The sequence below is a fragment of the Syngnathoides biaculeatus genome, chromosome 3 (assembly GCF_019802595.1).
Source record: "Syngnathoides biaculeatus isolate LvHL_M chromosome 3, ASM1980259v1, whole genome shotgun sequence".
In the NCBI taxonomy this organism is placed as follows: Eukaryota; Metazoa; Chordata; class Actinopteri; order Syngnathiformes; family Syngnathidae; genus Syngnathoides; species Syngnathoides biaculeatus.
The window spans coordinates 28,647,539-28,673,579 of NC_084642.1; the positions used below are offsets into that span (position 1 = coordinate 28,647,539).

The window sequence follows — 26,041 nt, forward strand, 5'->3', positions numbered from 1 at the left end:
ATTTATCCTTCCAAAATATTTATTTTACAGCGTTTTAAAAAACAAATTGATACTGATTGCTCTTTCTGTTCAAACTGCCCTGAAGATAATTTTCACTTATTTTGGTCTTGCCCTGTCTCCAATAATTTCTGGAAAGATGTTTGTATTTTTATTTCTACTTTTATTGACAACAGTTTTACTCTTTGTTTTGAAAATATACTGTTTGGTTTCACGTCTTTTACCTCGTCTAAAAACAGACACTATTATATGATTAATCTTATAATTTTACTAGCTAAGTTTCATATTCATAAATGTAGGTGTATAAATAAAAATCCTTGTTTTATTTTCTTTCAAAATGAAACTAGACAGTATATTCATACCATTAAGAATTCTATGAACGCTAAAGCCATTAAAACGGTAAATTTGTGTAGTTTATTTCATGTTTTTTTGTAGAATGTAATCTTCTTTTTGACCCCCTTGGCAAATTGTCTTCTGAGTTGAATTGTATTGTTCTGTTTAATGTTCAATAAAGGAAAAAAAAAAAAAAAAAAAAACAGCGGGCGGACCCGAGCCAGCTAAAATCTATTATAGATCAGTTCTACGGTATGACGTGCGTTGACGTGCTTCGAAGAATTTCTATACAAGCGAAAAGTTCCTGGCACGTCCAAGGTAATACAGTGCTGTATATGAACACGATATTTACCTCATAATATCTTCTGTGTGTTTTAGTGTGTTTGGAGTAGGCCGTCATTGCTACGTGCTGTTGTGTTTTTTTAAATATGTTTTAATAACTAGAGAACTCAGTCTGGACTAACTGATATGATAGTTCCGCATGGGGAGGCTCGGCTAGTCCCATCAAACGACAACGTTGTCTATTAGGTTTTATTTATCTAAAGTTTCGATGTTGAGAATATATACACAAGTCGTTATTACGCGAACTAAAACAGGGTATACAACTTGAAGAGTACCCTAAACACAGGTCGAAACCGAATAAACACGTGCGATCAACAACCGTGTTACCACCAAGCCACCTCCCCAGTGGAATATCCAGGAATAATTTGCACATTTATTGTTAAATCAATAATTCTTTAGGAATTCGTCAAACTCTTCTAAGATACAGTGATACTGTAGTGTTTTGAATGTTCTAATTGTTGCATATTAATGGTCAGCCATCCAAATATCGCTCAGTACCATGTGAGTACACCGATTAAAAAAAAAAAAGCAAACATTGTCCCGAAAGCTATCATGATAAACGATGAAATATTAATAAAACTGAAATCATGAAAAGTAAAGCACTTCCTTTATTTTATGCTATTAAATCAGTATTGCTGTTATTATTAGTGGTCCCATTTTTTTTCTTTGTTTCCCTGTGAAGTTGTTCTTTACTCTGTGAATATCACCCCAGGTCATAAGAGTTGCAAGACTAGCTTAGTCTACAAAAAGCCATCTATTATTATTGTAATCCGTTATTTTTCATAATTTCATTTCCTGTTGCTCTATTACAATTGTTTTCTTTATTCTATGATATTGATCTCCCTGGGTCCGAAATAAAGAATAACAAGCTGCATGACAAGCGATCATATTTGGTTTCAAAGTCCAAAACTGTACCATATAAACACCTCAGAGATTGACTTTTTGCCATTCAATGAAGATCCGTGGTCAACTGTTTACATGGTACATGATCTATTCCAATCCAGTATATACATGTGCAGTGCATTTAATCAGAACAGTCGTGACATCAGTGCCTCGTGAACATCACGTCATCTATTCAGCAGTCGTTGGGGGTCTTTTTTTCTTTATACATTTATTTTAAAGATTTTATTTTAAATGATTAATAACATTATACCAATAGTTAAAAACGAGATCTCCCTTGCAAACATGCTCAGTTTGGTTAGTCCGCTGAACCCTACCGCTGAAAATGAGTCCTTCATTTGTCAATCAGTTATACATGGACATTCGCTATAGTCAACATAACATGTCCCGCTTGGATTATGTTTAAAACACTAAGGTTTTTGTGCTTGTGTTAATTGGGGACAAACATGCAAAACGAGTCTGAGAAGCTGACATTTTAAATGACTGATCTGTGCAGTGGCGTGAGCTGTTTAGCATTTTAGCTTGCTAGCTGCAGGCCAGCAAACATAATCGTGATCTATCCCATGTGTGTTAAGTGGGGACTAACACGCACACAACTCAGAGGTAAATAATGAGGTTTTAAGGCCTCTTTATACTCCCACACTTGACAGTGCCCAGATTGCATCTTGTGACCAACACGGGCTGTGCGAGCCCTCTGCAGCCTCCATGTGTCACTTGCTGTGCACACGGGAAAAAATTGTTGCCGCGCATTGAACGCAATGGCCATCATCGTTTGTGAGCATTTTAGTCATGTGATGATGTCCACTGCATACCATTTGGTTCCACGTACCAACTGCATGTTTTTTCGATTATGCATTATAATTTAAAATACCGTCAGATCATCTAGGTCCATTTATCCTAGCTGACATTGTTTCATGGTTGCCATTGTTTTTTTGTTTTGTTTTTTTATTGTTCCGTAAAGGAAAGTAAAAATGGCTGCCGAAAATGGTCATAAAATGCAGGGAGACTCTGTGTCTCCCCACCAATACCAGCCATAGCTGGACCACATTATAAAGGCAAACTGCTCGCAGAATAGTCTCAGTGACATCCTTGGGGTCACTGATGCTATCTAAAGACAGCCTTAAAATGACACAGTTGAGTGAGCTGTTTTGGTCCTTAACTCACTAGTTTGTTAGCTCGATGGCTTGGTCATGAGGTTCCACGTTAGCTCGCGGGCTAGCAAACCTTGCTAATTTTTCCTTAGGTGACTCTGTTATGTGATTCTATGCAGAGACTGCACATGGAGCAAGGCGGTGGAGTATTGGACAGCGCTAACACCGACAATCGTGTACCTGTCCGTTGATGTTCCATGAGCCTCCTAGTAGCTAATAACACATCTATCTCACTATATATGATCCACACAAATTCAATCCGGGAGAACTATTGTGTTCATTTTATTTATCAAAGAATAAGTTGCTAATGTAATTATGACGACATGCCTAATTGAGAATGTTGAGGGTTATCACTGAATGTAGTTGCCCACCAATTTTCTGTGTGTGTGTCATCTTCCTCAGATGTCTGGCTCTGATAGTCATAAGGGGAGTTTGGAGGAGGTCAGTTATGAGGGAGCTGCTGGTGCTGAGCTGTCCAGTTGTGCCTTGGAGATGCTGAAAAGGGAACGAGAATCCATACACAGCCCCTCAGAGAGCCCTGGTGCTTCAACAATTCTCCCATCTGCCCTTGTGCAGGGCTACGATGTGGAGTTTGACCCACCACTTGAGAGAAAATATGAATGTCCTATCTGCCTCATGGCTCTCAGAAATGCCATTCAAACACCATGTGGGCACCGTTTCTGCAAGAGCTGCATCGAGAAATCGATTCAGTACGCTATTGCTTTCACATTCAAGATTAATTTTTTGTTCTATACATGCAAATCAGTCATCTTTTGGCGAAATTTGACATTTTGGACTCCCAATAGGCTATTTACGTGAATTCTATAGATCCAATGAGGTTTTTTACTGAACCAATGTAGATAAATTTTTCTGTATGATTTTTTTTTTTTTTTTTTTTTTTTTTTTTTTTTTTTTTTGTGACTTGGTGAGTCTTCATTCTTGCCGATTAATTTGTGTTTCAAAAAAAGAAAAGATAATCTGCGGGTGCCCAGGGGATCCCTCAGACCCCCCGACCCTGCCCCCCACAATGTTTTGGACACCTTTTTCACGCCTTTGGTAATCATAATGTATTCAGTCAGAGCAGCATGTCAAGCCTTTTCTGAAGTGGTAATTTATTGTCACTAAACGACATATGTAAATCGTGTTTCATGTGTTAATGAGTCTTGATGACAATGTTTTTCCTTGACATAAAGGGATACAGGACAGAGGTGCCCAGTGGACAATGAAATGCTGCTAGAAGACCAACTGTTTCCTGATAATTTTGCCAAAAGGGAGATTCTTTCCCTCACTGTCCGCTGTCCAAATGCAGGCTGTACTGACAAAATGGAGCTCCGACATTTAGAGGTGAGAAAATACATGCATGTTTACACCCTTAATCCGCATTTAAGGAAGCCTGTGCAATCTCACTGATGTAATTTTTCTTTTGTATGTACTGTAAGGAACATTTCGAAGCTTAATGGAGACTCATAGTATTTTTGAAAGAATCAAATAACTGCTAAGTCAACTTTTTATATATATATATATATATATATATGTGTGTGTGTGTGTGTACTATATACACAACCCTAACGAGGATAAGCAGTTAAGAGGAAGCTGGACAGCATTGGCCTCACAATTCTGAGGTCCCGGGTTCAATCCCTGTGTGGAGTTTGCAAGTTCTCCCCCTGCCTGCATGGGTTGTCTCCGGGCACTTCGGTTTCCTCCCATGTCCCAAAAACACGCAATATTAATTGTTCACTAAATTGCCCCTAGGTGTGATTGTGACTGTGGCTGTTTGTCTCTTTGTGCCCTGTGATCGGCTGGCAACCAGTTCAGCTTGTACCCCGCCTCCTGCCCCTTGACAGCTGGTATAGGCTCCAGCACTCCTTCGACCCTTGTGAGGATAAGATGCGAAGAAAATGGATGGATGTGTGTGTATGTATGTATATATATATATATATATATATATATATATATATATATATATATATATATACACATAAAAATCGAATTTACTTTTAAGAGTAATGTTGGAAGAGAAGTGAAATAGTATTTACTCAAAACCAACATGTTGAAACTTTATATTTGAAAGTTCGTCTTCTTTATCAGCTGTTGTTTTAATCGAAGAAGCATTTCAATGTATATTTAAAACATTTCAAAACATCCCAGCTACTCACTTACAGGGGCGGCATTTTTAGGTCTTTTAAAGGGTTTGCAAGGATGCAAATGTGCAAGAATGTTACATATGTTCATCAATTCCTGCCCCCTTTATTCACTTTAAAAAAAAATAATTGTTGTTCAATATTCAGCAACTCCAAGCTCCATATTTTTTTTTTTTTTCATTATATGTACAAAAGCTCCATAATAAACCATCAACCAGATGTACTTTCCATTGGTGACGATTATGAGCAAATCTGGAATTCCTTTACTCTTCGCTACATTTCATCTGATGGCAGCTGTATGTTTCCATTTCAGGCATGTTGGATACAAGATCAAATGATTAAATCTATCACACTGAACAACCTCCCAGGCCGATACAATTCAATTGTCCGCTGTATTAGCAGGCAAGGAACTGACTGGTGACCAGTTTAAGGAGTAGTCAACCTTTCGCTCAATTTTATCTGGGATAGTGTCGCTTGTGAGGATTAGCAGCTTGGACAATAGACATGGAACTATAGTACAGTGATTCCCAAACATTGTGCCGGGGTACATTAGTGTGCCATGAGCCCTCTTCAGGTGTGTTGTGGGAAGTTATCCAATTTTATGTAATTGCTAAAAAAAAAACATTTATTTCTAAGAAATAATATATCTTTATTCATCTATTTATGCCAGTGAGGCACAATGACAGACAGAACAAAAAAATGCTCTTCTATTAGTTTGCAGGAAGTACATACAGTAATTAATCCATCCACTTTTGGTGACATTTACTTTTGTTGGTGTGCCGTGGGATTTTTTAATTGTAAAATATGTGCCTTGGCTCTATAATGTTTGGAGATCACTTCTATCATATCTGTGATTCAACATCACTTCCAGGCTGCGACTGAAGACTTCTCCCAACATGGCGCCATCCGTTGATGTAGTATTCTGTGTATCTCTTATTCCACTAATGCAATAGAGCTCATGCACCTACGTCATAAAATCACGTGACTTTTGTTTACCTCGACATATTGCCGGTCAAGCTAAGCTCTGCTCAATGCTAAATCGGTTGGAGGCGACACGGAAATATGTCTTGTAGCACAATGCCTTGAGTCTTGTCCGATACCGGCAAACATTTAGAAGGTGCAAATAAACGATGGTACGTGTAAAAATTAGATAAACTCAGCGTAGAGGTCCAGTATTTAATGCCGGAATCGATGTTTTTGCCGATAAGAAATTGGACTGTTAATTCGCTTCCACTTGTCTTGGACAACTGGATATACACATGGATCTGGTGAGTAAGTCATAGAGATTTACACGGAAAAGTTTGAAAGAGTATAAAAGTCTGGACGAATACTTTGTTGCTGGATCTTTTCTCATCAGGAATAAATCCCACAGTGACAGTTTTGACGGCTTGTGAATGCGGAAGCGTGTTCGGCGACACATTAACCTTTGCCTGAATCCATTGATCTTTTTTTTTCAGCTAGTATTCAATACAAATACCAATATTTAAATGACCCCTGGTTTTACAGAAATTCCCATTCAGTAACTATGACTGAAAAAAAGACGACAGTTGACAGCTTGTGAACGCGTAAGCGTGTTCGGCGACACGTTAACCTTTCCCGGAATCCATCGATCTTTTCAGCGAGTATTCAATACAAATACCAATATTTACATAAATGACCTCTGGTTTTACACAAACTCGCATTCATTAAGTATGATTGGGGAAAAAAAAAACAGGACAAGCGAGTTTGGTCCTCCGTAGCTTTTCCCAAGAAATACTTATAATGCCAAGTTGGCTCATTTGAGAACAAAGCTTTCTAAAAAAATAAGACGAAGTCGGCTCCTCCGTACACGAAGCGTGTTGCGGCCACACGTTAACCTACGTAAACCTCTGAGTGACCAACACAGTTAATTTTCCTTTTTTAAATACACATTGGACTCATTTGAGAACAATGCAAAAAAAAAAGGAAAACGTCTTGTCAGGGAGAGGTTGACTGCAACATGCTTCTGTTTATGTTGGAGCTGACTCCCTGTTGCTTTTTTTTAATACGCATTGTTCTCAAATGAGCCAACTTGGTATTATAAATACTTCTTGTAAATTTGAGATCAAGACGAATAATTCTTACCTAAAGTGAAGCGATCGCTACACAGTCGTGTGTATTTGGTGGGGCACCATCCTTCGCGTTTAATTGCCGAAATCCATCGATATTTTCTGGTCTTTTCAGATGGTATTCCATAGAATGATCTCTTTGAATATCTGTCTCATCTGTTGGAACATCCAACAGCACAACAAGTCTCGGGCATTGTGTATATTCTGCTCCGGTTCAATGTCTCCCACAATGTCGAGCACCTCTGTTTGACCGGCAATATGGCGCCGTGAAAATGGTGACGTCACATGCATGAGCTCTATATCAGTCATTGAATCATGGTTATACAAGTGCTGGCTCATGCAATGTATTCTTGCTTTAAAAATGTTGGGGGTTAGTGCACTTTTAACTGTTTTGGGATCAATCCTGGAGAGGACAAGTGGTACAGGAAATGGATGGATTGATGTTTTAAGATCAGACCATAGTTTGTGAATATTTATGGTTGTATCTATTATTATAGGGAATTACAAACCTTTTCACAGTGGGGCATCAATTACTTGCAGTTCATTATTCCTGGCAAGGCTCGTAGCCTCACCCCCAAAAATGGTGGATGATTACCGGTACTATGAACACCTGCAGCCATCTCATTTTTCTGTGTTTTCCTTCCAGAATCATTTGGCACAGTGTCCATTTGCAACCATGGCCTGCCCGCAGTGCCAGGAGTCTGTGAGAAAAAGCTACTTGGAGGAGCACAAAACCATAGACTGTCGAAGAAGACCGATGTGCTGCCCAGATTGTGTTGCAAGCTTTGTATATGAGGAGAAGGATGTAGGTTTTTCTTATTAGTTCTTTGAATGAAGTTCCCACAGAGAGCTTTTTTTTTTCAATACATATTATTTTTAGATTTAGATGAGTGTTCATTCCCTGAGATTTTTTTTTCTTTCTCTTGAAGCTTCATGAGCAGCAGTGTCCCTTTGCTACTGTCATGTGCCAGTTCTGTGAGCTGGCTCTCATTAGAGACCAGGTACGTTGATACCAAATGAGTAGGGGATGTTTGAGCCCCAAAGTTGTTGTGCATTTTAGTCTTTATATCGTATGGATTAATTTAATTGTATTACCGTTGTTTCTTGTATAGAATACACTCTCGAGAAAAATGTGCAACCCCAAAGTTGACCCCAGAAATCAACATCTTCTACCCATATATAATCTTCACTCTTGACTTTCCATCCATTGATTGTTTATACACTAAGAATGTTAGTTGTAATCATTTATTTTTCTATTTCTAATCAATTCTAATTTGTTACATCCTTGATAGTGAGCTTTACTCACGTATAATTTTTAATGGAAGTGTTTAATTTTGACATTGCAACTTTAAGGAGGTACTTTTGACCTCTTAACTGCACAATGACACATGAGCTGACTACCGTTATTGATTTTTACCATGATTATAATCATTTAGGGGGTTTGGGGACTAGCTGATATAATGTAATGTAATGCCACCACAATACTACACAAATTATAGTAGTTTTAATGCAAATAATGGAATACAAAACTAGAAAGTCACATAACATTAAAACTGACCAAATATATATGAAGTAATATAGCTCCTTTGAGTCTAATGCGAATTTAAAAAAAGAAAATAAACCGTCAGTTACAGTGATGTTTACGTAGGTTAACGTGTGGCCGCAACATGCTTGACTGTACGGGGGCTGAAGCCTATCACAACAGTTTATTTTCTTTTTTTAAATATGTTTTGGACTCATTTGAGGACAATGCATATTTTTTAAAAAAAATGTTTGTCACGGAGAGTTTTACCAAAGTTTAACGTGTGTTCCCCACACGCTTCCATGTATGGAGGACCTGACTCGCTGTCTTTTTTTTTTTTTTTCCAATCATAGTTAATGAATGCGAGTTTGTGTAACACCAAGGGTCATTTATTTAAATATTGGTATTTGTATTGAAAAAATCTGAGTGGCTCCATCACTATTTGGGCTTTATTCTTGATTGAGAACAGATCCACCAAAGAAGTATTTATACACGTCCAGACTTTTATGCGCTTTCAAACACTTCTGTGTAAATCTCGACGATTTACTCACCAGATACATGTTTATATCTAGTTGTCCAAGACAAGCGGAAGCAGGTTAACAGTCCACTTTCTTATCGGCAAAAACATCGACTTTGGCATTAAATATGGGTCCTCTATGCCAAGTGTCTCTCATTTTTCCATATACCTTTGTTTATTATCACCTTCTAAATGTTTAACGGTATTGGACAAAACTCTGGGCGTCGTGCTATAAGACATATGTCGTCGCCAACCGACAACTTTGTTAGACCGGCAGAATGGCCAGTCACGTGACTTTGGTGACGTAGATGCACAAGCTCTATACTGTATACAGATTTCCATCTTGTCTAGCTGGACACTGTCACTCACTCTCCCACTTGGCATTCACTTGCTCTGCTCCCTTCCTCTGAAACTCATTACCACCTGACCTGCACAACACATGCCCGTTTTTTTTTTTTTTTTGTTTGTTTTTTGGTGGGGGGGGGGGTCCAAACACAAAACACATCTGTTCATAATGCCGCAGTCTTCCTCATCTTGTTTTTATGTTGAAACTCTGTGTTTTTCTTTTTTTGCCTTGATCTATTATTTGATTGTTACAGATGGACTCTCATTGTGATACAGATTGCCCTAAAGCCCCTATTGCTTGTACCTTTAGCACTTTTGGATGTAAGGAAAGGGTATGTGTTAACACAAAGTCACAAGTATTGGAAAATCGTTTGACATTACTTGAAACACATTTGTCAAATTGTTTGCCTTTATAGATGCAGCGACACAATCTGGCTCAACATATGCAGGAGTTCACTCAGATGCACATGCGCTACATGGCAGAGTTTGTGCGCTGCCTTAGCCTTAACGGCACCACACCAAAGTCACTCAGGGCTCTTGGACCTTCTGTTTCATCTGAGGATCAAGGAGCTGCATCTGCATCATGCAGAGGAATTGCAAGCTGTGGCCCATGCCAGCCAAGTGAAGAAATGCAGAGGATACGTGAAATAGATGGACGATTAGTAAAACAGGATCATCAGCTCCGTGAGCTTATCATCTTAGAAGATACTCGGGTACATGTTTCTTTCAGCCTCAGGGCATACCTATTTCCCTGACATTGTCAGTCAAAGATTTCAAAAGGTTGAGTTTTAATGCAAACGTTTCACAAACAAGCAACATGAAGAGTCAATGAGTTGAAAAATGTACCTGTCATGAAGCACACTTGAGGCACAGAGTAAAGCGTTTGGTAGGATCATCTGCCCCACCATCGGTTCATGCCTGCTCAATGCACTGACGTGCCTAAAAGAGTTCAATGTACAAAAGTCCATAAACTAGTTCATAATTTTCATGATTTCATTTTCATGACTTAGCCCATTTCTACCTAATGAACATTATTGAGAACGTGCTCATTCTGGCTTCAATGAGGTTTTCATACAAAAGTTCGTTTTCATTCAAGAATGCAAAGTTTTGCATGGTGCATCAGGACAAAACCCATCCGAACACACTATATACAAGCCTCCATATGTCCGTGATTAATGCTATCTATGGCAACCACCATTTACAGTGCCTTGTGAAAGTATTCGGCCCCCTTGAACTTTTAAACCTTTCGCCACAAGACAGAATCAACAACAAGTGGGACACAATCGTGAAGTTGAACGAAATTTATTGGATATTTTATACTTTTTTAACACATAAAAACCTGAAAAGTGGGGCGTGCAATATTATTCAGCCCCTTGCATAAATACTTTGTTGCGCCACTTTTTGCTGCAATTACAGCTGCAAATCGCTTGGGGTATATCTCTATCAGTTTTGCACATCGAGAGACTGAAATTTTTGTCATCTCCATCCCAGCCTTTTTCAGACTCCAAAATGTTTTCTTCCAGAATGGTCGTATATTTGGCTCCATTCATCTTCCCATCAATTTTAACGATCTTCCCTGCTGAAGAAAAGCAAGCCCAAACCATGAGGTTGCCACCACCATGGTGTGTTCAGGGTGATGACTTTCTTCTTGACTTTGAATGTTGGGACTATGACAGGAAAAGCTCAGGAGTTAGTTGATGATTAGGAGAAACGTTGATATATTGTGCATCCAAACAGCAAGTAGAAAGGGAATAAGGCTAGAAGCTTAGGAGCAGGGTTTAAATTATTTTACCATGGAGTATATGGGAAGAGAAATGGAGGAGGGGCTATTTTAATGGAAGAGTATCAGATCGAGTGATGAGGCTGAAATTTGAGATTGAGGGTATTGTGTATAATGTGATTAGCGGCTATGCCCCACAGGTAGGATGTGACCTTGAGTTGAAAGAGAAATTCTAGAAGGAACTAGATGAAGTAGTGCTGAGCAACCGAGAGAGAGAGAGAGTTGTGATTGGTGCAGAGTTTAATGGGCATATTGGTGAAGGAAACAGGGGTGATGAAGAAGTGATGGGTAAGTACGGCATTCGGCAAAGGAACTTTGAGGGTCAGATAGTGGTGGACTTCGCAAAAAGGATGGAAATAGCAGTGGTGAACACTTATTTCCAGAAGAGACAGGGACATAGTGACCTACAAGAGCGTAGGTAGAAGCATGCAAGTGGATTATATTTTGTGCAGACGATGTAATCTGAAGGAGGTTACTGATTGTAAGGTAGTGGTAGGGGAGAGTGTAGCTCGACAGCATGGGATGGTGGTGTGTAGGATGACTCTGGTAACGGGTAGGAAGATTAAGAAGACAAAGCGAGAGCAGAGAATCGGGTGGTGGAAGTTGAGGAAGGAAGAATGTCGTGTGGTCTTTCAGAAAGAGGTGAGACAGGACCTGCCTAGTGTGTTCCTTGGTCTTCATGATGCTCTCTGCATAGAACCCTGACACTTATCACAGATTAGTTCGATTCATAAGCAGACTTGATTACACACAGGTGGATTCTATTTATCATCATCAGTCAACATTTGATCATTCAGAGATCCTCACTGCACGTCTGGAGTGTGTTTGCTGCATTGAAAGTTTTTACATTTTTTATTTGTTAAAAAATTATAAAATAGTCAATGACTTTAGTTCCACTTCACGATTGTGTCCTACTTGTTGTTGATTCTCGACAAAAAAAAGAATATTTTGTATCTTTATGTTCGCAGCCTGAAATGTGGCGAGAGGTTTAAAAGTTCATGGGGGCCAAATACTTTCACAAGGCACTGTATGTTTCCATACGGAAGCAACGTCGCAGCAGGCTGTGTGCAGGGTTGGAAACAAGGGGATGCGCAAGGTGTTCAGGGATAGTGCGTAAATGGGAGAGAATGTGTTCTTTGTTTTGTAATGGAGTACATCATTGTAAAAATGTATCCATCCATCCATTTTCTTAGCCGCTTACTGTATCTCACAAGGGTCGCGGGGAGTGCTAGAGCCTATCCCAGCTTTCGACGGCAGGAGGTGGGGTACAATCGCAGGGCACATAGAGACAAACAGCCGCACTCACAATTACACCTAAGGGCAATTTAGAGTGTCCAATTAATATTGCATGTTTTTGGGATGTGTGAAGAAACCAGAGTGCCTGGAGAAAACCCATGCAGGCACGGGGAGAACATGCACCCACACAGGCGGGTCCGGGATTGAACCCGGGACCTCAAAACTGTGAGGCTTTACCAGCTGAATCACCGTTCCGCCTGTCAAAATCCATTGCTTTGAAAATTTCGCATCAAAATGCTTTAGTTAAAACACTACGATTACACTGCCATTATATGGATTTTGTTTTGTAATATAAGAAATAGATTGTAATCAATATCATCCATTAATTTTGCCAAAATATATCACCAAGAGACCATCATTCCTGTCATAGTGTTATTTTTTATTTTCACATTGTGGATAAAAGTCCTGGTTTTGTTTTGATTTAAAAAAAAAAAACCAATTCCGATAAAAGTATTTTTCTTATGTTTTTGAGATTGTAGGATCAAAGCAGCAGCTGGTTACTGGTGTGGACTAAATTGTTGTCAATAATGAGGAAATGAAAGTCCAGTATTTTGAGAGTAATAGCCCATCATTGAAATTGAAAAAAAAAAGAACTATTAAGCAGTTAATTTTTGAAACTTTAAACTTAGTTGAAAAATTTGAACTATGAACTAAACTAGATCATTTTTGGAACAGTTAACTGAAATTTGAAGTAGTTTGTGTAGAAAATGAACTTTCCCAACACTTGTGGTATGTAGAGTGTGCATGTTCTCCATTGCCCGTGCATGCATGTTAGGAAAGGTATGTAATTGAAGACGTTACTTGCCCATAGGTGTGAGTATAAATGATTGTTGGTATGTCTCTTGTGGTTGGCATAAAGATGAGCTAAAGATTTACCTTTCGTCTCACACAAATTCAGGTGTAATAGGATCTAGTTCACCCACCACTCTGAACACATGTCAAAAAGTTGCTTGCTCATGATTGTTGTTTCCTTTCTACAGGTTGGACAGCTTGCACAGCTCCAAAAAAGAGTAGCTGTTCTAGAGGAGACAGTAAAGGAATTGGAGGCACAACAATGTCATGGTATCTTCATCTGGCGTCTCAGAGGTTTCTCAGCCCACCTGCGGAACCAAGAAGCTGGCCTGCCAGTGGTTGAGCACAGCCCAGGCTTTTACACGGGCCAACCGGGCTACAAACTGTGCCTCCGCTTACACCTGCAGACTCCCAATGCCCCTCGCTGTTCCAACTACATCTCTCTCTTTGTCCACACCATGCAGGGAGCTTTTGATGGAAACCTGAGCTGGCCTTTCCAGGGCACTATCCGCCTTGCCATTCTAGATCAGGGCCCTGATGCGCAACATCACATGGAGGTGATGGAGACGAAGCCAGACCTTCAAGCCTTCAAGAAACCTACCATTCAGCGCAACCCTAAAGGTTTTGGTTATGTAACTTTCCTGCACTTGCATCAGCTGAACCAACGAGCTTTTGTCAAGGACGACACCCTCCTCATCCGCTGCGAGGTAACACCACGTTTTGACATGTTCCAACGTGAGGGACCCCCAGTTCAGCCAAGAGGCCCCGAGGCTTCCCGGGACTAATTTATATTGCATGTCATTCATGTTCCCCAGACTGTGTTGAATGTGCAAATATGATGGTACTTTCTCACCGGATTTCAAATCTCTTTGAATGATTCTTTAATGCAGTTTATTTTAATCGGGTCTAGGGTTGGGCATCGAGAATTAAGAACCGATTGGAACCGGGGCTCACATTCCGGTTCTCCCAAAATCGTTCAAATGTCAAAATTTTGGTCCGCATTTTCAATGTCTACAGTCTGCCAATCCCAAAAAAGTGGCAACAACCATGGAAAAGCGGCAAAAAACAACTAAAAAGAACATGCGCGTAGACAAGCTTGTGCCTAACATCTACAGTGAACAAAGGTATGTTAAAATACCTCAGTGAAAAACTTGGATTAAGGTTATGTTGCGCAAAGCAGTCTTTCACAATGTGCTGAAGTCTGAGGCGCTCCCTCCCGGTTTGCACCTCAGCCTACGTCGCACGCAGCTTCAGTCAAGTCGATTGGGTGAGTGTTAAACAAAAATGTCTATACCAAAATTGAGGCAGTTAACTTCACCGAAGGTGAAATTTGTAACTATACATCACAAAAATGTCTCACGGTATCACAAACTATAACCTTGTCTTTCATCGTTGGATAGGTAAAGGAATTTTGCAATTTTTGCAGAGCATTTAGTTCCATTCATTACTCTTTTAATTGCACATTGTTTTACTTGCATTTTTACTCATCGCTTGATGCTACTTTTCATGCCAAAATATTGATTTCAGGTGCTTACCCTTCAAAATAAAATGCTATGCGCTTAAAAGAGGAACGAGGGTGTTAAAATTTGAACAAATAAAGCATTTCACGTTAAAACATTGCCAAATACATATTTCGACTACTATATTTAAGTTTTAGCTGAAACAAATAAGTTACATACAGTTCTTGAATGCATGTGTGTTCCTTCCACACTCAATGGCTTTTAGGTTATAGGTTTGATATTGATATTGATTATGAAGAACCCAGTCAAATGTTTAGTTTATGCTGTGGTCTGATAATAAAATGGACACTCTTCATTTAAACTATGCACTTTTTTGGACCCAGCACTCTAAAAGAATCATAATCTAGAATCGTTTGGAACCAGATTTGAAATGAACTGGGATCTGAATCGTTCAAATTCAAACGAGGCCCAATCCTAATCAGGTCAGAAATGTTCTGCGTAAGCACATCTTTTAACAAGCACATTCATTCATTAGTGTCGAAGTGTCGATTTTCTCGGAAGCAATAGACCAAGGGTCGGGAACCTATGGCTCGTGAGCCATATCTGGCTTTTTTGATGGTGCATATGGCTTGCAGAGCCCTCATAACAACATGTGATTTCTGTCATGCAGCTAACGCAAATGACGCTGAGGCAGTTTGTCCTAGTAGAGTTGCCATAGTTTGCTGTGGCAGTCGTTATGCACAGGCGCAGATGGGTCGAATGGAGATCTGGTCGGAACAACTAGTTATGGAAACACTTTTGACAAAGGTCGCTCAAAGAAAAAAGATGAGGAGTACCGAAGTTTTCAACAAGAATGGACAGCCTTTGGTGAGAGAGTGATAGGGTTCTTCTGTGTGTCTACATTCACAGAAGAAAGAGTAAAGCAAAGCATTCATACTTGATGTTGCCAAACATTTTGACAACTTCGCATAAAGACAAGATAAACGAATAAATTACATACCTTTGTCTGCAAGAACTGTTCACCATCAACCATCACGATGCCAAATCAAATTAAATTACGTTCAAGATTAACGGATGGAAGTCTCAACACCTGCGTGAAGCTCAATCTAACAATGTATCAAACAGATTATAAGGCCATCAGCAAAACCATGCAGCACCAGATGTCACATTAATGGTAAGAAGTACTTTTGCCATCATTGGTTAGCAACAGCGTAACAATATTATTTGAAATAATATAGAATTATTGTACTCTAAAAGCGTTGACCCTCCATAAATGCGCAAATACACCTGTATTTAGTTTTTAAAATACTGTATGGCTCTTTTGAAATTACATTTTAAAATATTTGGCATTTATGGCTCTCTGTCGAAAAGGTTCCCGACCCCTCCAATAGACTGTTACTGTTTGCTCTGTTTTATTTTTAAATATTTTTTTTATTTTTAGTATTCTTACCAGCATAAGTAGAAAAACAATGTGTAGAAGTCATTACCAAGCTCCTTTATTTGTGGCACCGAATGAATTTAATGTACAGCAATTTAAAACATGAAAAATAATTGACTGAAATATATTTTATGGGTGCATTTTTTTTAAAGGTTTGTCCAAGTTAATACCAAGATTGTGATTTAATTGCACAGAATTTATCTCTTTAAAATGTGGATTTACATTTGAGTTATTCTCAGCATCATTAACGTATACTATTCTATGCAGGTTATTAATGAAAAATAATTTAACCAATATATGTCTGATGTTTGAGAAAATTTTAACTAATCATTGAAATGTGATCACTTGAAATAAAGATTTTTATCTGTAGAGATGCATGATACTTTGATACAAAGATTCCTGAGGCTTCCAGCCTAAACTGAATAAGATAGCACTGAAAACACACAAATAGCACAATTTATTTTAACCGCATTTTAGCTACGGCTTGATCTTTGAAAGACTGTACAGGTTGGGATTAGGTCAGTAATGCGCTCAGTGCTTATCCAGTGCAAAGATAAGTCATCCACTTTAGGTAAAACAAAGGTAATTTGCATATATTGCAGCACTGAATTTTCTTTTCATTAATGGCATTCAAGTTTGAATTGCCATCTCAAAGAAAAACCCTTTTTTTGGGTAGCGCTAGCAAGAACGACAAACGGCGCTGGAGGTTTGTACCTGTGGCAATGTTGTCAGCATATGAATTGCGCAACGCTTTTTTGTAAAATGGATAGCCGCATCATGTAGGCCAATTACTATGTTTGAAAACAAGGGGATGCACAAAATAATACGTACTACCACAGGTGACCCATCATTCAACATCTCTTCGAGGGGAACAGTTACAACAAGGATAAAGGAGTACTAGAACTGCTTGGTGATGCTCAAGTTATTCCTATTACCGGGGACTTTTGGAGTTTGGTGAATAATGACAATTATCCTCGGGTAACGGCACATCTAATTGATGACAAATGTTTCGGGATGTGTTCAGCAGTATTGGCAAAGTTCTTTTTATATCTTCACAGTAGTTCACAGTTCACCATTCCAAAAGTGAACTACTAGCCAGGTGCAGCTTCTTTTATATAACAATCTCAAAATCATGAGGAAAATTGTGTTGCATGCATTAACTTTTTTTTTTAAATCAGTTAACACAAATATGGGACTTTTGTCCTTCATGTACAAACAAAAACACAATATGACAAGAATGATGGTGAAAGGACTGATAACTGTGTTCTTCGCAGCGGTGGCTGATTATCATAACGTCAATTATATTCGCCATGTGACTGGCTGGCAACCAGTTCAGAGCAAACCCTGGCTCTTGCCCAGGGTCAGCTGGGATTAGGTCCAGGACACCCACAAGCCTCGTGAGGATAAGCTGTACGGAAATGGATGGAAAGGTAGATGGATGGATTCTTCTATGACAAGACGAAAAAAAATCATTATGATTGTGTGACTGTATGGGGGTTTAACTAAAGCATTTGATAGAAATAATTTTCTGTAAATCATCCATTTTCCAAACCGCTTATCCTCCAAGGGCCACGGGAATGATGGTGCCAACTTTGGGTGAACGGCGGACTACACCAAATAATTATGTACTCTATTCCAAAAAAAAAAAAAAAAAAAAAGAAAATCCACAAAGAACACAATCAGGCCCGTTTATGCAGTGTCAGTGAACTCACCTCGCGCGCTCATGCAGCTGCAGCCTACAATGAATGGTGGCCGTGGCCACACTCATTGGGATGCCAACTGCTGCAGTTATCACCCGACCCAACATAAGAAGGCTCCTACAGTATATACTGTAGTGTGTTCAGCAGGTTGTTGTCCTCAAAGTCTTGAACAAAACCTGGCAGTCTATGAAAATGAACTGACGTCAGAAAACTGTTCATCAGTCAGAAATGAACTACATTCCGGTCACATTCACCCAAAATATTACCTAGTTTTTGAACTTTCATTTAAGGAACTTCACACAAGCTTAGTACATTACCCATAGGTGTTCATGAGCACTTTGTTTGCAAAATCATTCATGAATTTCTCAAAATGTTAACTTAGTTCTACCTGGCTGGAACCATCCATACATTTTATATCCTGACTATCCTGTTCAGGGTCACATAGAGCAGTAGCCTATTCCAGCTGACTCTGGAACAGTTACCAGTCAAACGCAGGGAAGGGTGTTACCACATTTTCAGTCAATAAACTGCACACATGCGAGTAAGACATTTAAAATGTTCTTGTATGATATATATTTTTTTATTGGGGCCCAAAATATGCTTATGTTTCATACACACACACACACCGTTTACCTTCTTCTAAGACAGGCAGACATCTCAGTTGACAATACTCTGATTTAAAACTTTACTACACAAATTCATAATTTCAAACAAAGTCAGTACCAATTTGTCCCCTATAGTACATCATCTTCAAGATTATGGATAAAACATGGTCATAGTATGACCATCTTAACATCACTTCATTAGCTTGATTGTTTTATTTTCTTTCTTGGTCATTGTAACTACAACCTTTTGCGCATTTGTTTTCCATCTTCAGTTGATTTTGATGGGCATCATTGCTCCCCATGCAGCCTGCCAAAAGACAATGCCATTTTGTGGCCCATTAATTCACATCAAATTCTACATTAAGAATGTGTAGTGGTATAATCGTTTTTTACAGCATGTAATTTTGATTGCCACTTGACTTACTCGGTGCAGTTGGAGCCTCTTTCCCACATTTTAGTGTGCTCAGAGCAAAGCATTCTGCCATCCAAGACAACACCTCGCCACAGTATCTAACCTAGACACAAATCCAAATTATACCCTACGTACGTGCTACTCTGACAGGTTACATACAAGATAGATTTTTATTTTTTTAGGCAAAAGAAGAATGCTGTCAATATGAATGTAAAAATGCAGGCCGCTGTGTTGTTTGGTCGTACTTGAGCCTCCATGGTTGCCAGACGTTTGTCTTGGTCCTTAACACCACTGATAATCCTGAGCATATTCTGAACCCTAGACAGCAAATAAACCAAACCAAATATTTAATATGCATGTAAAATACAGTATACACACACAGGTGTGACCATTGTCAATGTGGCACCCTATGTGAGATTTCATATTGTGGCTCCTCTAACGATAACCAGCTTGGAAAATGGATTGATGATATAATACTATAGGATGATACTGTCTGCTATATATATATGATGATGCTCTATATACAATGCCTTGTGAAAGCATTCAGCCAGCCTTAAACTTTTCAACCTTTCGCCACATTTCAGGCTTCAAACATAAAGATATAAAATAAAAATGTTTTGTCAAAAATCAACAAGTGGGACACAAATGTGAAATGGAACAAAATTTTTTGGATATTTTATACTTTTTAACAACTGAAAAACTGAAAAGTGGTGCATGCAATATTATTCAGCCCCTTTACTTTCGATGTAGCAAACACACTTAAGAAGTGCAGTGAGGATCTCTGAATGATCCAGTGTTGACTGATGATGATAAATAGAATCCACCTGTGTGTAATCAAGTCTCCGTATAAATGCAACTGCTCTGTTATAGTCTCCGGGTTCTGTTTAATGTGCAGAGAGCATCATGAAGACCAAGGAACGCACCAGGCAGGTCCAAGATACTGTTGTGGAGAATCTTAAAGCCAGAATCGGATACAAAAAGATTTCCCCAACATCTCAAGGAGCACCGTGCAAGCAATCATCTCGAAATTGAATGAGTATCAGACCACTGCAAATCTACCTAGACCCGGCCGTCCCTCTAAACTTTCACCTCAAACAAGGAGAAGACTGATCAGAGATGTAGCCAAGAGGCCCATGATCACTCCGGATGAACAGGATAATGATCTAAAACATGAAGCCAAATCTACAATGGAATGATTTGCAAATAAACATATCCAGGTGTTAGAATCGCCAAGTCAAAGTCCAGACCTGAATCCAATTGAGAATCTGTGGGCAGAGCTGAAGAATGCTGTTCACAAACGCTCTCCATCCAACCTCACTGAGCTCGAACTGTTTTGCAAGGAAGAATGGGCAAAAATTTCAGTCTCTTGATGTGCAAAACTGATAGAGACGCACTCCAAGCGACTTGCAGCCGTAATTGCAGCAAAAGGTGGCACTACAAAGTATTAATGCAAAGGGGGCGAATAATAATGCACGCCCCAGTTTTCAGGTTTTTATTTCTTCAAAAAGTATAAAATATCCAATAAATTTCATTCCATTTCATGAGTGTTGTTGATTCTTGTCAAAAAATTTAAATTTTATATATTTATGTTTGAAGCCTGAAATGTGGCGAAAGGTTGAAAAGTTCAAGGGGGCCGAATACTTTCACAAGGCACTGTATATACACATACAGACACACACAGAACAAAGGAAATATCTACAATTTGACATTAAAAAATGTTGTACTTTACTTACTTTTGTCTCAAAATTAATGGATGAGAATTTTAGTATTAAAATGTAATTTTGTGCCCTGTGGTTGGCTGGCAACCAATTCGTGGTGTACCCTGCCTCCTGCCTGAAGTTGGCTGGGATATGCTCCATTACTCCCGCGACCCTTGTAAGAATGAGCAGCTCTGATAATGGATGGAATGTAATTTTGCTTAAAGACTTCTTCAAATGTATTAACCATTACAGAAACAAAATTATGGTTTTGCTGATAATAAAATCTGTTACTTTCGGCATCTTTGTATTAACCTCTGGTAGTGATCTATACCAGTGTTTTTCAACCTTTTTTGAGCTACAGCACATTTTTTACATTGGAAAAATTTTGTGGCACACCACTAACCAAAAATGTTACAAAATGACACTTTGTATAGTATATTTAATTTCAATATAATTTCTCAATTTATTTATACTCAGTCAGTGTGAAACCTGGGCCTGTTTAGATGAACACAAAGCCGATATCCTGGCAAGAAAGACACACACGAAGCTCTTCTTCAACAGCTCTCAGTCTCTCTGTTTTTAGTTTTTATAGCAGTTAGGCTTGAAAAGCTCAGCTCACACAGATATTTTGTGGAAAATGGGAGCAATGTCAGAACAGCTTTGTTGGCCAGAATGGGGAACTCCTTGGCAGCAGTCAACCAAAAACTGTCCAAAGGAAGATCAGCAAATCTTAGTTTTAAACCACGATCCTGTTTCAGTTCAGTTAGTTCCTCCTGCTCTTGTAAAGTCATGTCCTTTCCAACAACTGATGCTGAGCTGTATGGGTCCCGAACCCAGTCAAAGCATTCAGTGGAGGCTGAAGAGAAATAAAATGACAACTTCTCCTCAAGACTTTTCAAATGTTTACCTATTACCTCAGACAGTGCAGCAGTGTTGCTTTGCCGTTTGTCTGTGAGTGGGAACATCTCCAGGTTGGCACGTTGCACATGTTGTTGCCAGAGGTGGACCTTTAAACGGAATCAATTTATTTTATCTGTGCTTGTAAGCAGGTTTTCATTTCGGCCCTGCATCCTTGTGTTCACTTCATTAAGATGATGAAATATATCAGCCAGGTATGCCAGCTTTGCGCACCACTCATCACTTGCAAACAGATTTGAGTAATCAGACCTCTCATTTGTCAGAAACATTTTAAGTTCCTCTCGCAGCTCATACACACGGGTCAGCACCTCACCGCGCGACAACCATCGGACCTCTGTATGGAGCAATAAGGCTTTATGCTCCGCTCCCATTTCCTCACACAGAGATGCGAATATATGACTTTTCAGAGGTCGTGTCTTTACAAAGTTCACTATGCGCACATCGTCCAACACAGGAACCAGTTCTGCTGGTAAAGTCTTAGCAACGAGGGCCTCACGGTGCAAAAAACAGTGCGTAACAATCAGATCAGGGTTTCTTTCCTTCACTCTACTCACGAAGCCTTTGGTGCGCCCGACCATGGCTGCAGCTCCATCAGTGCACACACTTGTGCAGTTTTCCCACGTAAGTCCTCCCTGGTCAAGATATTCCGATGTGACCCGAAAAATATCCTCTCCAGTTGTTTTTTCTGGCAGTGCCTAGCAAAATAGGAAGTTTTCTCTAATGGCATCTCCATCCACAAAACGCACATTGGCCAGGAGCTGAGAATGTCCACTAATATCCGTAGACTCGTCAACTTGCAACCCAAATTTCCTACTGATGCGTATCTTTTCCAAAACATGGCTTTCGATGTCTGTAGACGTCATCAATACGCCTGGCAATTGTGTTATCAGAGAGCGGGACTTTAGCTATGTCTTTAACCGCATCAGGGCCGAGCATCTCGTTGACAATGGCTTTACAGGCAGGTAGTATTAATCTCTCTGCCACAGTGTGCGGCTTTTTTGATTAAGCAACAGTCCGGCGACTAGGTAACTAGCTTTGAGCACTTTCTCATTTACGTTTGTGGTTTTTCTCATAAACGTTGCCTGTTTCTGTGTTTTTACACGCAGGCAAACAAAATAGTCTATCGGCTTGTTTTGAAGCGATGGGTGTGTTGTTTGGAGATAGCGTTTAAGCTTGCTTGGCACCATGGCGCTGCTGGATAGCTTCTCGCCACACACCAGGCATAACGGAATAGGTGTCGTCTCATCCCCGGTGAAAGTAAATCCAAACGAAAGATAGCTTTCACTATATTGCCTTGAGCTCACCATCTTTGCTTTCTTTTTCCCACCACTCATACTAGGGCCTTCATCCGGGTCAGAATCTTGTCCAGGGCCCAGTACGGAGTTTGCAGTTGTCATTTTTAAAAACTTCTCCATGACTGTCACCACGGCCTCTCAGGTGCATCACTAATTCTCTTGGAGGAACGAGGCAATCAGCTACGTGTTGCCACACGGACAAATATTACATTACTCTGCCAGCCTTTACAGCAGGGACACTGGACAATGACATAATATTTGCAGAAAATTATTAATAAATATTAATAAAAAAAAAGTGATATTGGATAATTTCTCACGGCACACCTGACGATCTCTCACAGCACACTAGATGAAAATCACTGATCTATACAACTATTCTGAAAGAGTTTAAGTACTGTAGTGAATATGGTGGTAAGTGTGGCACTCCATACACTTTTGTCCATTTTTAGCTGAGAAACGACACCTCTCCAACAAAGGGAAAACAATCTGAGCAATACAGACTCTGCTATTTAAAACTAACTGTGTTTTGTTTTATTGGGTCTTCTAGTGGATGGTGCAACTATCGTTATCCCGTATTCCTCGTGGTGAAAAAAAAAAAGAAAAAAACTACGGTTGACCATTCCAATCGGATATACTTGAGTTCAAACTTACATAGCTATACCTGTCATGTGATTAGTTACTTGGTCAGAAACAGGAAAACCCCGCGCTGGTGGTTGTCCGGCCTGATGGGCCTGACCTGCAGGGGCTATGCCTCTTACGCACTCATAGCACACACTTGCACAATGACAAATAATTTAGGATTACACCAATTGTTTGTGCATCCCCCCATTTATACTTTTGTTTTATAGATTTATATACTTTACTTAGTTAATCCTAACACATTTCAGTTGTATAGCCGTATTCATGATATTCATGCATGCTTCTTTTCCTGTCCCTGTCTGGTTCTAGCTTGTCTGGTCCTGTCCTTCCCTCACAGGGTGTACTGCAACAGCCACAGGCAATATCTACATTTTATGTAGCTTTTTTGTTAAGTCATTGCACTGGTCTAAATCAGTGAATCGCGAACGGGTAAGGGCACTCTGTATAATCTCAATGTGGTGGTGGTGGTGTGGGGCGGGGGTGGGGTGGGTGACCCACACTTAACTGCTCTAAATGAAGAAGAGTCCGCATCTTAGCACGACTGTGACTCTTTTAAGGAATAGCTTCCTATTAATTGAATGTCTATTGTTCTTTGTTCTTTTTAGTTTGTTAGTTCTTCTTCTCAGTACTCAATATGAATGTCGTACCAGAGCAGCACCTACTGCTGGAGACAAAGTCCTTGTATGTCGTTACATACTTGGCCATTAAATCCGATTCTGATAAGTAGTGATTTATTTTTTATTTCACTTTCTGTTTATAACCAGAAGCCTTGTACTGACTCTCAATAAACATCAATTATAATATTTTTTTAAAATCACACAGGAAAACTGTTCAGGCAGAAATGGGATGCAGATCCTCCATTCTGTTTGACCTGAGATCCAAACAGGGCCAAAAAAAAAAAAAAAAGCAACAGAAAAAGAAAAACTACTTGGATGATGTACTCCTTAGTCGCTCCTCACTGCTCTCCCATTGTTGACGCTCAAGTTTGGCCAGGTAGTTTTCTTTCTGTACAGTCTCCCATGTTATCAGCCTCTGGTCAAGCCGAGCTGGTAGCTTTCGCTCTAGAATAACACACAAGAACGCTCATCCTCAGTCTAAGGTTGAAACAAAATAAAAACTGCACCTATGATCTTAGAAATGAGCGTACCGAGATGGTCTTGCTTGGACTCAGGCTGTTTGACCTGACTGAGGAGAAGCTGGGAGAGGTGGCTGATGATAATGAAAGGTGGAGCCAGGGCTGGGCGGCTGTGATACTCAACGATCAGGTTGTACCTCTGAAACTTCCAGAAAATATCAGTATTGCCCTGTACAACCTGGAATGTGTAGCTACACACCACAAAACAGAAACAGCTTATATTAGATAGAAGTGACAACAAAGCAAGGGCATTTGCTTCCTGGAGTTGCTCTTGAAGCCACCTGTTTACAAACATTTAACAAAAGATCTCCATATCATTTTTGAAGTTCTGACCTAAACATGGCAATAAGTAGGTTAAGCAGAAGAACATTGGTCACAAGAAGGAAGATGACCAGAAGGAGAATCACCAGCCAGTTGGCATAGACATTAGGACATGGTTGCTGTAGGCCCTTGATAATCTCCTCTGAGTCGTTGGTGCAGTTAATTTCCATCATCCGAGCAGCTGTATCATGAAAGAAACAAATTGACATATTTGTATCTTACTGAATTCAGGACAACTCCAAATGCTTAAATGAAAAACACAAAATATGCGATATGGCAGTTAAAAGCTAAAATGATTAACTATTGATTCATCCTACAGTCATTTACCATCTATTTCCTCTAAAGGAATCTGACCAAAAATGTGCAGGTAGGGACGATACAAGGCTCTGCGGAACACCCAGTCGATCCGGTGGTCATGAGGGTGCAGAAGAGCCTGCGTCGCCACCCCGTATGCAATGAGCCACACACTCAGGAAGAAGAGGAAGAAAAAGACATCCTTCATCTGTAAAGCAAACCACTTTATCATTCACAGCACTAGGTAAGAGGAATTGAATGAGATCCAATGCTGAGTACAAAAAAAAAATTATTTAGTAGTTTTAATTGGTAAAACACTGAAACTGAGTGCGTCATACTCAGAAATGTTTCTAACACACATGATCAGTTGTGGTGTAACGCTAAAGAACATTTGCATGAAATTGGTGCAGGAAGCATGGGTTCAGTTCCCACTGAGGGGCTTATGTGAATGTGAGACTGAACGGTTGTCTGTCTCTTTGTTCTCTGTGACTGCCTGGCGACCAGGTCAGGGTGCGCTCCACCTTCTGCTTGAAGTCAGCAGGGATAGGTTGCAGCTTTTAATTACGGTAAGCATTCAGGCTGATAGGAGAGAATTGCCGTGGACTGGTCGCCAGTGAATCCAGAGGCATGCATTGACAATCAACCATACGAAATCACATTCCCACCTATGGGAATTTTAATGCCAGAGTAACTGGAGAATATCTACACTAGCACTGGATGACCATGCAAACTCAACACAGGAAGGCCAGAGCCCAACTTTGAATCCAGAAACTCAGAAGTGTGGAGCATGTTTGCTAACATTTGTTTGCCAGTTAAGTTTCTCAACACCAAAGTCTACATTTGTGGAAAGAATAAATAAATGGCCTGCCCCAAGCTGTTGATTCAAAGTGTGAAGAAATTAATTAAAAATGTGTAATTTGT

At 39.7% G+C, this 26,041-nt stretch overlaps 2 protein-coding genes across 15 annotated transcripts in view; one reads left to right on the top strand and one right to left on the bottom strand.

Moving 5' to 3' along the window:
* The window catches only part of trpm5 (transient receptor potential cation channel, subfamily M, member 5), a 59,746-nt gene that overhangs the window by 3,475 nt on the left and 30,230 nt on the right, over positions 1 to 26,041 (bottom strand). For 6 of the 14 annotated variants that reach the window (XM_061815156.1, XM_061815154.1, XM_061815155.1 and 3 more), the window contains 7 exons: positions 25,154 to 25,328; positions 24,839 to 25,007; positions 24,518 to 24,696; positions 24,299 to 24,431; positions 19,064 to 19,136; positions 18,831 to 18,921; positions 16,601 to 18,713 (listed from right to left, as the gene is read on the bottom strand). In XM_061815156.1, coding sequence (XP_061671140.1) covers positions 18,619 to 18,713; positions 18,831 to 18,921; positions 19,064 to 19,136; positions 24,299 to 24,431; positions 24,518 to 24,696; positions 24,839 to 25,007; positions 25,154 to 25,328 — 915 coding nt within the window. In that variant the 3' untranslated portion in view covers positions 16,601 to 18,618. Of the gene's footprint in view, positions 1 to 16,590; positions 18,714 to 18,830; positions 18,922 to 19,063; positions 19,137 to 24,298; positions 24,432 to 24,517; positions 24,697 to 24,838; positions 25,008 to 25,153; positions 25,329 to 26,041 lie in introns of those variants that run through there. The other 8 variants (XR_009794300.1, XM_061815162.1, XM_061815160.1 and 5 more) reach the window with 8 other exon arrangements.
* Positions 532 to 16,470, top strand: traf6 (TNF receptor-associated factor 6). Its single transcript, XM_061815168.1, has 8 exons — positions 532 to 648; positions 3,126 to 3,433; positions 3,917 to 4,067; positions 7,598 to 7,756; positions 7,881 to 7,952; positions 9,590 to 9,667; positions 9,752 to 10,048; positions 13,392 to 16,470. The coding sequence occupies exons 2-8, from the start codon at positions 3,126 to 3,128 to the stop codon at positions 13,986 to 13,988; spliced, it is 1,662 nt and encodes a 553-aa protein (XP_061671152.1). The 5' UTR covers positions 532 to 648; the 3' UTR covers positions 13,989 to 16,470.